Below are 12,770 nucleotides of genomic sequence, written 5' to 3'. Positions count from 1 at the left end.
AGATTGAGCACTGCATTTAACCCTATTTAAATGTAAATGTAGGACAGAATCAGTTGCAGAAAATATTCTGCTTGACACAAGGGGAAGCTGTGTTTCAGAGGGCAGGAATCACTGGTTTTTCTCTGAGTGGGAGTTTTTTTCAGTGATTTAGAATCCTGACCTCTGAAAGAATTTGAAAGCAAATATAGGACCGGTGATAATAAATACTTCCAGAAAACAGCTTGAGCGCATGTAAGAAAATATCATGCAAAAGAGTTCTGAATAGAACAGCCAAGCCGGGAAGATCTGAGGTCCTCTTAATAAAAGTAAGAATAAACAAGTATGATTTACAGCAGCAGTTGTTGGAAGCAAAATATTTTGAATACCACGTGGTAATACAACATTAGAATCAGAATATTTCACCAGTGGTCCCTATCTAGGCATTATAATAGTATACTATGCCATACTTTGTATTGTTATTTGAATATTTTTACTGCTGTAATTGCCTGCTGCTCATGTTTGATTTATTCTTACTGTACATCGCATTGAGTGAATTCCTTCAATAAAAAAACCATTATTAAATCCTAATAAATAAATAAATAAATATCAGTGGTATTCACTCAGGTTTTGAAGATATCCCTAATGCATGAGATTGACTTTCATATGATGGAGATAGTTTGTATGTAAACTTCTATCTCATGTATGTTCATTAGGGATTTCCAGAAAACCCAACCCATTTATGGCTCTTGAGCACTATAAGTGAAAGCCACTGCTTTATTTAGTGGAAGTTCTACTTGGCAGGCTGCAGCAATATCAAGACTGGCTCAAGAAGACTCTCCAATCTCATGTCCCCCACAGAACTCCTCCAAAAAGTACCTGGTTTAATATCAACCTGGATTCTACTAACTGCACTAGCTAGAAGGATGCACTGGAAAGATTCTAGCACACTAGGAGAAAGTTTTAGCTTGAATTCCTTTTTCACAGAAAGGGTGGTGAATTCATGGAACAGCTTCCCGGTGGAAGTGGTGGAGGTGAAAACAGTATCTGAATTCAAGAGAGCTTGGGACAAGTACATAGGATCTCTAAGGGAGTGATAGGAAGAGTAGATGGCATGGATAGGAAGAGTAGATGGCAGACTGGAAAGGCTTGTATGGTCTATCTACCTACAATTTTTTCTGTGTTTCTGTTTCCTCTAGATGCAATGCAGGATTCCAGCTGATTGGTGACACAGAAACATCGTGTCTTGCTAGTGGCATTTGGAGTCATGCTCCTCCTTCCTGTGAATTAGTAGTGTGTCCTGCTCCTGAGGACATATCTAATGGAAATTACACAATGACTGGGACAACATACCTGTCTACAATATCATATATGTGTAATGAGGGATACAGGTAATATGAAATTTCTATAAAATGTGTTAAAAAGAGCAGAGGAGCCATCTCTTTGTGTCAGTACAGAGAATGTTGATCACACAGGCCACAGCTTCTGAAATCTGTTCTAGGGACCTCACAGGTAGTCTTATCCACAATAAATAGGCATAGTCTAAATCTGCCTACATTGGTAAGCCAGTATATGCTAATTTATCTAATGTCTGTTCATTGTGGCTGTCCTGAAAACCCAATACACATACACACACACAGCACAATTTAAACCTTGATGTAGGTGACATCTGATAATGACATCACTAATTTTTCTGAATTTCCTTTACTGCATTCAGATGATGGCATCACACATATTAACAGTTTGTTATATTTGTGGACCATGATTTTGTGAAAATATATTTTCCATAGCGTCCTTCTACATCAGCACAGATTGGTTATGCACTCCTACCAGCAGATGGAGACTGAGAGCACACTGAATTTCAAGTAATCCTATAAGGGGGTTGTGCAGTCCCCTGAAAGTTAGTCTGTTCTCAGTCTCAGCAGATGGTAGCAGTGGTAAGCCTGTGCAGTCCCAGTTTCTAAGCCAGGGGTCTTAACATTTAAAAAAAAAACATGGGGAAAAGTAATCCTATGGTGCACTTCCTGCATGCTGGACTGAGTTTATTTGTGACATTTATATCCAGTGGTGTGCTGGAGCTGGCTCGGTCCGGCTCGCAAGAGCCGCTTGTTAAATTTTGACAGCTCTTGCGAGCCGGTTGTTCTTGGGGGCGAGCCGGCTCCATTACAGGAGGTAAGCATGGCAGGAGGGCGCCATCACAGGCCATGCTTACCTCCCCTCCTGCTCCCAAACATGTCCAGTGATTGTCCTTCGCCCCCACCGTCCCCGCCCGCTCCCATCCATCTTTTTTATTACCTCTCCATTGAAGCGCGCGTTATTTAAAACCCTGCTGCGCGTCTCCAGCCTTCCCTGTTTGCTTCGATGAGTTCGTTCGTGCCCTTAGTCCCGCCTTCTGATCAGAACGGGGGGGGGGGGGGGCGCCGAGGTGGACCGGGGAGAGAGCCTGTTGTTAAAAATTTACCAGCACACCACTGTTTATATCCTACATTATCCCAAACAAGTTTGAGTTCAGAGTGGCTTACAATAAACAGTTTAGGATACATAACAAAAAATAATGCATAAGAAAGTAATTTGTTGTAAGAATCCAATTTTACAGTACAGTATCATAAACATACTGGGATAGCTATGGATGTTTTACATATAGAAAATCTATTATGAATGAGAAATTGTACAAAGAGAAAGTTAATGGTAAAAGTAATAACCAATTCAAGTAATAATTAATTGTTTGAAATATGGTTGTTCTTTGTAAGGGTTTGTTTGAATAGGAACGATTTGAGGATTTTGCGGAATCTAGTATATTCCTGTATATTTCTTATTTTGGGTGGTAAGGAGTTCCACCATTTGGTTCCCAGGTATGTGAAGTCTGCAGAGTGGACGGTTTTTGTAGATCACTTTTTTGCAATTTGGGAGGTGTAGTCTGGATAGTTTCTTGCCTCATATTTAGTGTTTCTTTGAGGTAAGTTTATTAATGGTACTGCTGAAGTCTTGTGAGGCTGCCGTTGGAAGTCTCGGCAGCCATTTTAAAGAAGATGCGACAGTAAGAAGGTCAGTTCCAGCAACAGGCAGGACTGTGGATATTTCCTGCCCCGAAGACTACACCAGACCACCAGGTTGGCTTCAGGTATGTGCTGGGAGGGCACCCTGCAGCTCGGGGAACCGGGGGAGCGGGCAGGAGTTCTAGAATAGGTAGATGGAAGGAGGGGAGGATACTGTAAAAAAAAAAAATCGAGGTAATATCTGTTTCCCCTTCTCGCGCAGCCGGATCCCTGTGCACTCAAGCTGCTGCATCCACGTTGTCTTTATTGTTGGAGGAATTTTTATTTAATCTCACTTTGATTTTCAAACATGCCGGCTTGTGCATACGGATTGTACACACAAGGAGTATAATAAGTAGAATAGTAATTTGTTATAAATCGTAATCAGTGTATCATTTGGAGGGGCTGGTTAAAGGGACACCCTAGTACTATTATATTCGTGCAGAGATTTTTCTTTCTCCTTATAAAGGGCCACTAAACAGACATCATGTTATGAGAATCAGGTGCTCAACATTCAGAGTTTCTATCTATCTATGTATTTACATATTTATGGCATTTTATCCCGCATTAAACATGAATTAAATTGAAACCTGTGAGCATTTAAAATCTTTAAGATGGCATGTGGGAACTTGATCCTTTTGCTTTGTGGAATGCAGTGGTATATTATAAAAATGCACTTGCCTTTTTTTTTTATTACTACTATTTCACAGAAAAGGTATTGAGTAATGAGGGAAGGGTTTCTTTCGTGCAGAACTGTCCAGAGTCAGTCTGAATGTGCCAACACTGTCCAGTTCCCTGTGAACTGCACATTGAGTGTAGGGGGAAAAGTCTCATAATGTCACTTAGGCTGCTTATTTCCTAATTAACGCTCACCATCTGGACATGCCTTGGCTTTTGTGACTCGTGTAATCACAGGCAACCACCCCCCCACCAACCTCCTATATTTTAAATGTAAATGTGCAGTGATTCAACTAATGTGTATGACACGTTGAAAGTGGTTTTGCTTTGTTTTTTTAACTTTTTTTACTTTTTTCGCTATTGTTCACAATATTTTATCAGCATCAGAAATTATACTGTTTATGGCGTTCACAGAAGGACAATCACTTATCTGCATAGTATGAACATTCTCCAGACCCCGAAAGGTTCCTGTTTCGCCTGAGCTTTGTCAAGGGATCTGGGTTGTTGCAGATCTGGTAAGATGAAAAACCGGTCAGCCATAATCGAAAAGCGAAAAAACACACAAACAAAACATTACAAAATATCCCATGCAACCACTGCGTATTCTCCTGGCGCTTACTTGTGTCCTTCTCCCTCATAGTTCGGTTCGCCACTACTAGCAATGACGGCCAGGTCTTTTAACGGCTCTTCTGCCAGATATTGATGATCATCCACACCAGAAATGGGTACATCTCATATGTAGCATCCCCAATGTAGGTAGGTATTGAGATCCATCGGTTCCAATGATTTAAGGTGATATGTCCAAAATACTTCCCTCTGCAATAACTTCTTATTAAGATCTCCGCCGCGGTTTCCTAACTGGATTTGTTCCAGGGCCAAGCATCTCAAATCATTAAAATCATGAGAATTCACTATGCAGTACTGTACCAAAGGTGCCCCGGGTGAGTATGTAATGTTCTACTTGTTCTGCCCACATACACTTTGTTGCACGGGCATTTGACCATGTAGATCACATTCATCGACTGGCAGGTGGTGTGATATCTCATCTTGTATGTTTCGTTGTCATGATGATTGATAAAACTGTCAGTCTGCACACGTTGTGCAGTTAGATCTGTTGCATTTAAAATGACCCAGGGGTTGTGCTGCACTCGGCTGGGTTGTCTGTTTCTGTGGCATATGTGCCGGACTGAGTACCTCTTTCAAAATCCTAGAGCGGGAATACGCCATTCTCAAATGTGTGTTTGTGAAAACAGAATGTGTTTTCATAATATCCCAATGCTGACGGATAATCCTGGCTGTTGCTTCCCCTCCAGGTGCAAACCGCATTACAAAAACCATGTTCATGTCATCTGGTCTGGTCAATTGCTTGTTCTGTAGCAGAAGATCTCTGTTATTATATTTAGCTCTGAGATATGCCCGCTTAAGTACTTTATGTGGATAATTATGTCGCTGTAGATTCTGATGGAATTCTTTGGCTTGTGTTTTAAAATCGTCATCCAGAGTGCAAATCCATCTGAAACGTAGAAATTGTGAAAAAGGTACACTTTCACGTAGTGATCTGGGGTGACAACTGTTGCACTCTAAAATGGTGTTCCGATCTGTCGGTTTGACAAACACTTTGCTGTTAAAGCTGCAGTCAATCAGCTGTATATCAACGTCTAGAAAATATATCTGTGTGCTGGAGAATGACACAGTAAATTGTATGTTACGGTGGCAGGTATTCAGCCACTCCAGGAAAGTGCATAGCTTATTTATTTATTTATTTAACACATTTATACCCCACATTTCCCCACTAGTAGTAGGCTCAATGTGGCTTACACAAGATCAAAGGGAAAACTACAGTTCATTATAATACAATTAAATATAAAATAGTAAACGATTACATATCGTAAAGAACAACACAGATAATAAGAGTGAATAAAAAATGATAAGGTCTATGAGTTTTGCTGTTTAGCTCATTTTCTGTGCCCCACCACAATACAAAGACATCATCTATGAATCTCCTCCAAAGGAGAATATTTGATTGAAATTGAAACCTAAAGTTATCCATTTGCCTTCAAACATGTTCATAAATAGATTTGCCAATGTAGGGGCAAAAGTAGCTCCCATCGCTACACCAGAAAGCTGCACATAAAGATCATTCCGGAAAAGAAAACAATTCTAACATAAAGCCATTTCAGTCGGAGCACATAAAAATGTGGCAGGGACTTCATGAGGTCTTGGTCTCGACTCTAATATGGTTGCGACAATTGTTAGTAACTCATTCTGCGGGATTATAGTGTACAAAGATTTAATGTCAAATGTTGTCATTAACACCGGGTCTTCAGGTAATACTGTCTTGGCCAAGATCTGTAAAAAGTGCGTGGTGTCCTTAATGTAGGTAGGACTTTCAGATACATAGAGGGGCATAATCGAACGGGGACGACCATCTCTAAGGGCACCCATCTCTATGGACGTCCCAGCGAAGGGGCGGGGAAACCTGTATTATCGAAACAAGATGGGCGTCTATCTTTCGTTTAGATAATATGGTCGGGGACGCCCAAATCTCAACATTTAGGTCGACCTTAGAGATGTTCGACCTAAATGTTGAGATGGTCGACCTTAGAGATGGTCGTCCCCGGTTTTCGGCCATAGTGGAATCCGAGGACGCCCATCTCAAAAACGACCAAATCCAAGCTCTTTGGTCGTGGGAGGAGCCAGAATTCGTAGTGCACTGGTCCCCCTGACATGCCAGGACACCAACCGGGCACCCTAGGGGGCACTGCAGTGGACTTCACAAATTGCTCCCAGGTGCATAGCTCCCTTACCTTTGGTGCTGAGCCCCCAAAACCCACTCCCCACAACTTTACACCACTACCATAGCCCTAAGGGATGAAGGGGGGCATCTACATGTGGGTACAGTGGGTTTGTGGTGGGTTTTTGAAGGGCTCACATTTACCACCACAAGTGTAACAGGTGGGGGGGGGGGGGATGAGCCTGGGTCCGCCTGCCTGAAGTGCACTGCACCCACTAAAACTGCTCCAGGGACCTGCATACTGCTGTCATGGAGCTGAGTATGACATTTGAGGCTGGCAAAAAAAAAAATTTAAGGTTTTTTTGAGGGTGGGAGGGAGTTGGTGACCACTGGGGGAGTAAGGGTAGGTCATCTGATCAGTTCGGGCACCTTTTCATGGCTTGGTCGCAAGAAAAAATGGACCAAGTAAAGTCGGCCAAGTGCTCGTCAGGGACGCCCTTCTTTTATCCATTATCGGCCGAGGATGCCCATCTCTTAATCACGCCCCAGTCCCGCCTTCGCTACAGTGCCGACACGCCCCCAGGAACTTTGGTTGTCCCCGCGACGGGAAGCAGTTGAGGACGCCCAAAATCAGCTTTCGATTATGCCGATTTGGGCGACCCTGATAGGGTCTCAAAAAGGTATTAACATACATTGAAAGGGGCTCTAGCAAAGAATCCCTAGAGGACATTATTGGTCTACCCAGAGGTCTGTTCAAATCCTTTTGCATTTTCAGTAGGATATACAATACTGGAATCAACGGTCCCGGATACTTCAGTAACCGATATTCTTTATTAGACAAAAAGCCTTGATTGAAGCCTGTTAACGTCAATTCTTTAATCTGTTGTTGCAGATGATTAGTTGGATCTTGCTCAAGCTTACAATAAGCATTGATACCTGTGGGTCTCAATACCTACCTACATTGGGGATGTTACATATGAGATGCACCCATTTCCGGTGTGGACAATCATCAATATCTAGCAGAAGAGCCGTTAAAAGACCTGGCCGCCATTGCTAGTAGTGGCGACCCGAACTGGCAGGGAGAAGGACACTAGTAAGCGCCAGGAGAATATGCAGTGGTTGCATGGGATATTTTGCAATGTTTTGTTTTTGTGGGTTTTTTTGCTTTTCGATTATGGCTGACCAGTTTTTCATCTTACCAGATCTGCAACAACCCAGATCCCTTGACAAAGCTCAGGTGAAACAGGAACCTTTCGGGGTCCGGAGAATGTTCATACCATGCAGATAAGTGATTGTCCTTCTGTGAACGCCATAAACAGTATAATTTTTGATGTTGATAAAACATGGCGAACAATAGCGAAAAAAGTAAAAAAAAAAACCACTTTCAACGTGTTATACACATTAGTTGAATCACTGCACATTTACATTTAAAATATAGGAGGTGAGGGGATTTTGTCTGTGATTACACAAGTCACGAAAGCCAAGGCATGTCCAGATAGTGAACGTTAATTAGGACATAAGCAGCCTGAGTGACATTATGAGACTTTTCCCCCTACACTCAATGTGCAGTTCATAGTGAACCACGCAACTGCTTATCTACTTTCTTGGTGAAGTTTATAACTTATTGGGAGTTTCAAGCAATTTTTTTCTTCGAAGTAATAACATTGTCCAATTCAGCACACCATTAGCAGCCATGTTCATACAAAGTTAATTAAGTTCAGTGGAAAATAAATCTGTTAGCTCAGGCTGCTTCCTATATAGATATTGAATCACTGTTTCATTATTGCTGCCAAGTATTACATATTAAGGGGATTTGTTTTAATTCATTTATCCAGTCCTTACTTTCACATGGTTTTGCTTTTTAAACCCAAAGGTTTCTTATGATAGCATTGTGCATATTTGGATTAGTTTTTCTGTACAAGTTTTGTTTGATTTGTCTTTATTTGAAATAAAAAAATGCTTAAAACACGTCAACATGGGGCAGGGCTAGGTGGGACAGGGGGCCCCACCGAACTGGTCTGCACAGGGCTCTGAAATTGCTAAGACCGGCCCTGGGCCTTTGGGGCTCATGTTTTGGAATCTGGTCTTCAGGGGTCCCTCGCTTGAGGTCACTCCTTTGGTACTTCCCATCTGTGCTGGTCTAGAGGGATGCTGTGAAAGGGGAAATTAGGTCTTAACCTGCTAATTTGCTTTCCTTTAGTCCCTCTAGGCCAGCACAGAGTTCACCCAGTCTTTTTTGTTTTCATGCTATCTTCGGTCTGTGGGTCATCTTGCTGTTTCAGCTGTGCCTTCAGGACTGCAAGAGGTTTTTTTTTAGAGTGGACGATCAGTCTTGTATGTCATTGACGAATTCAGTGTGTAATAATTTCAAATTTAACCACAAAGCGAGAAACTACAAATCAACACTTTCAGTGTAAGAACATACAAAAAAAAAAGAAAACTAGGACAATATCAATTTACAAAAATGAATCTACAGCGGGGGTCCCTGTCTCTCTCGGCTCAGGTTTGTTTTCAGGATGCGCTGACAATTGAATCAGCCTTTGGCAGCAGAAGGCAGGAGGTTGGGGTTTTTGCCCTAAGCACATTCCTTTTGAGTGGAGTTTCACTCAGAGGTTTTCATTTCTCTAGCTCGTCTCCTCTTTGTGTTTGGTCTTTTTCATTGGTGTTCTGCTTTGCTGTTCATAGACTGACTTTCAGGAGACTGCACAGTAGAGACCTGCACGGGAATCCCGCGATACCCATGGGATTTCCGCGGACAGAAGCAGTTCTGCGGGGATCTCATGGGGACGTAAGCAGTTTCTACGGGGTTCCCATGGGGGCAGAAGCAGTTTCTGCAGGGTTCCGTGGGGACGGGTGCAGTTCCCACAGGATTCCTGTGGAAGTGTGTGCTGCTCTTGCGCCAGCCTCTCACCTACCGACTACCAAGTTCTTTGAGTGCTGTCTCCTCCTCCTCCTCCTTCCTTTAACAGCACAGATACAGAAAGTCTCCATTAAGGATGTGGTAGAGACACAAATGGTGACAAAATTCAAAAATGCGTGGGATGAACACAGAGGATCTCTAATTAGAAAATGGAAGTTATAAAAAACCTAAACTTAAATGGCTGCCTGTGTGTAGATGTTGTAACCAGGCGCCTCTCTTGTGCAGCCAGGGATAGAACAATCTCCTCTAACCACAGGCTCCCGGTACAATGAAGAAACAGATATCCACCAGTAACTTCAAACTCAAGGACTTTATTCCATGCAGGTTTCTAGTACACAGTCCCAACAGCAGCATTCACCTTCAATCCTAAGTACCTATAAGCCACCGGAAAGTGTGTGGCCAGTAGTCCCCTTTAAGCAGAAGGCTCTTAGCACATGTCAGGATTCAATATAGGCTACAGTCGGCTTCAGTCTAGGCTCTTTATCCAGTGCACCATAAACATTAGTTCAGTTCCAAACAGCAGCAGTCCATTCAATTCATCATCATAGTTAAATCACAAAGCAGCAGTTATACTTCTATTCTCTTCACCCTCATAATGAGCTCCATATTTTAGGGACTTCTCACATCCAAGGGATTCCCCCTGCAACAGCTTCACTAGTAAGGTCAGTACTTTAGGGACTTCTTCTTACCCCAAGAATTTTCAGCCTGCCAATACTTCCAAGACTTCAGTACTTTAGGGACCTCCCTGCCCAAGGGTTTTCAGCCTGCAACTGCCTCTCAGACTTCAGTACTTTAGGGACCTCTCCGCCCAAGGGTTTTCAGCCTGCAAACACTTCTCAGACTCCAGTACTTTAGGGACCTCCCTGCCCAAGGGTTTTCAGCCTGCAACTGCTTCTCGCCTTCCTTGCTGCTCTCCCTGAACTGCTGCTGAGACTCCTTCCCACCTGCCTAATCAATCCCTGGCTTCTGCCTTCACAACCAATCATTCTCCACTCATTAGCTTCTCAACACACCCATACCAGCTGAGTTGAGCATGAGCCTAATGAGGAGCTCCTGCACACAGGGTTTCCTATCTCTTTCCCCCTAGTGGCAGCCAATCTACACCTCCTGTTAGCTTACCCCCATGTCCTCCCTTATTGCAGCTAGGAGTCCAGTCCGGGTTTTCCATCTCACCTCCTGGCTCCTTGCCTGCAATGCCTTCTGGGACTTGTAGTTCAGACTGATGCTGCCTTAACCCAACTATCCTGGAGGTGACTTTATCACAATGTGTCAAGTGACGCCTAGATGGTGACTCTGGCTGTGATGAACTAGAGCTGATACCAGGTGCCTACTTTTCTTTATAGAATAGGCTCCTATCAGGTGCACCGTATGTGCATACTGCCAAATTTCTGCATAAGCGCTATTCTGTAAATACATGCATATCTTGCATAGTATGTGCGGTGGGGGGTGGGGGCTTACACATGAGCAGAGCCTGGGTGAGACTCACACCTCTGCATGCACCTTAAAGTATGTGCATGTCTTTTGATGTTTAGGCACATGCAATCACACCTAAATACCTCACACATAAATAGCAAGAATAGCAGCATATAAATGCATATAAATGCATATGTGTACACATACGTACATTCCAGAAATGCAAACATTCCAGCTATACACTGTTCTATAAAATGAGTGGAGTCTGGGCAGAGAATAGATGGAATTCAGTTATGTACATAAATTATAGAATACTATTATTATTGAAGCACATATTTTACCAATTTAGGCACAAGCATTTACACCAGCTGTATGGCTTGTATAAGTGGTTGTGCCTATATTACACACAAGTATTTGTGCTGCTACACTAGGATTCTGTAAAGAAAAGTTGGTGCCTACTTTCCTATGTAGAATAGGTTCCAAATAGGCACCACTTTAAAGAATTGTCCTTTTAAGTCCCCAGTGTGATTTAAAATCAGGAAAATTCACATCTTTATCTTTCTGTATGACTCAGTTCAACTGTACCTCTATTACTGGGCTGAAATGATAGTCATTAAAACAAGATTGAAATCTTCATTACTTGTAACCAGGCCTGAGAACTGTAGAGTGAAAATAATGGAAATGTTTTAATGAACAGGTTATATCAGTAAGCACCTCCTGGTTTTCCACTGAAAATATAGTTTACTAATTCGTCTGTTCCTCTTAGCTTACAGGGTCCCTCTACACTGACTTGTGAAGCTTCAGCCAGATGGAGTAATGTGGCCCCAGTGTGTGAACTTATATTTTGTGGATCTCCTCCAGAAATAAAAGATGCTCTTATCACTGGGAATAACTTTACTTTTGGAAAGAGAGTAACCTACATGTGTAAGGAAGGGTAGGTACATTTAAGATACTTCAATCTATTCATTGTTCAAAGATCCTCCTCTGCAAGGTTCTGTGTTACAGGACTTACCTATATTCACTATCATCTTCCCACAACTAGATCAGGTTTAAGAGAGCAAGTGGGTGGTTACTTAGGCACTATTTTAATAGAGATACCTCACATGTCTTAATAAAATATTAGCATAAGTGGTAGAAATCTTGCCTATCTTGTAAGTGTAGAATTTATATCTGCTCTTGAGCAGGTGTAAAGGTTCTTACCTAGACTATTAGAGTATATATGTAAATTAGTGCAGAGTTTCCCGAACTATGGTCATGACTACAAACCTGTGTTTGGAATCGCAACCTTGGCAGGCCATCCATAGCACATCGTTGGCCTGTGCCACCAGGGGGTCATGTGCTCTCTGTGACCACATGCATCAGGTTGTAGCAAAAGAAAGATTGATACGCACTGAATTGGTGTATTTTGTAATCTATGTGTTTACCAGAAAACTCTGCCTATGCTTGACCCAAATTCCTGCCCAGTTAAATCACACTGACTGTCTCTAGAATAGATAGTTAATAAGATAGTGCTGCTGAATATCTGCTCTGACCACCACAGCACTCTGCGTTTAGCACATGGGATTCTAGGGGCAGACCCAGAAGTTATCCAGGTATAGGAGTACGACAATAATTCACCACCTAGTGGTAGGTAGAGACATACAAAGAATATTTATGTAAGGCATTCTGGAATGATCTTAGTCTCACATCCCCCTAACGGGGAAAATCTGAGTTCTCACTCCTCCCAGATATACTGACAGGCAACGTAACACAAGTACTAAATACATTAACAATGAAAGCTTTATTATTTACAAGAAAATAATATAACCAAGGATGAAAAATGGAAATTAATCAAGTTATATACATGTGTTGGCTAAGCTTAGAATGAAGTGAAAATACACGTTTTTTTAAATGCTTTAGAATGAACACTGATTGGAGTATACAAACTCCCTACGGTACAATCAGGCCACTTGATTTAATACCTGATAGCAAATACAGAGCTTGTGTTATGCAACCTGATGGTGGTCTTGAGCTG

At 42.2% G+C, this 12,770-nt stretch overlaps 1 protein-coding gene across 3 annotated transcripts in view; it reads left to right on the top strand.

Moving 5' to 3' along the window:
- Positions 1 to 12,770, top strand: part of SVEP1 (sushi, von Willebrand factor type A, EGF and pentraxin domain containing 1) — a 538,231-nt gene that overhangs the window by 380,151 nt on the left and 145,310 nt on the right. For all 3 annotated transcript variants that reach the window (XM_030193745.1, XM_030193746.1, XM_030193744.1), the window contains 2 exons: positions 1,176 to 1,367; positions 11,523 to 11,690. In XM_030193745.1, the coding sequence (XP_030049605.1) occupies positions 1,176 to 1,367; positions 11,523 to 11,690 (360 nt within the window). The remainder of the gene's footprint in view (positions 1 to 1,175; positions 1,368 to 11,522; positions 11,691 to 12,770) is intronic.

This window comes from Microcaecilia unicolor, chromosome 2, assembly GCF_901765095.1.
Source record: "Microcaecilia unicolor chromosome 2, aMicUni1.1, whole genome shotgun sequence".
NCBI lineage: Eukaryota > Metazoa > Chordata > Amphibia > Gymnophiona > Siphonopidae > Microcaecilia > Microcaecilia unicolor.
The sequence above is the reverse complement of the archived record's forward strand: the minus strand, read 5'-3'. Positions and strand labels throughout refer to the sequence as shown.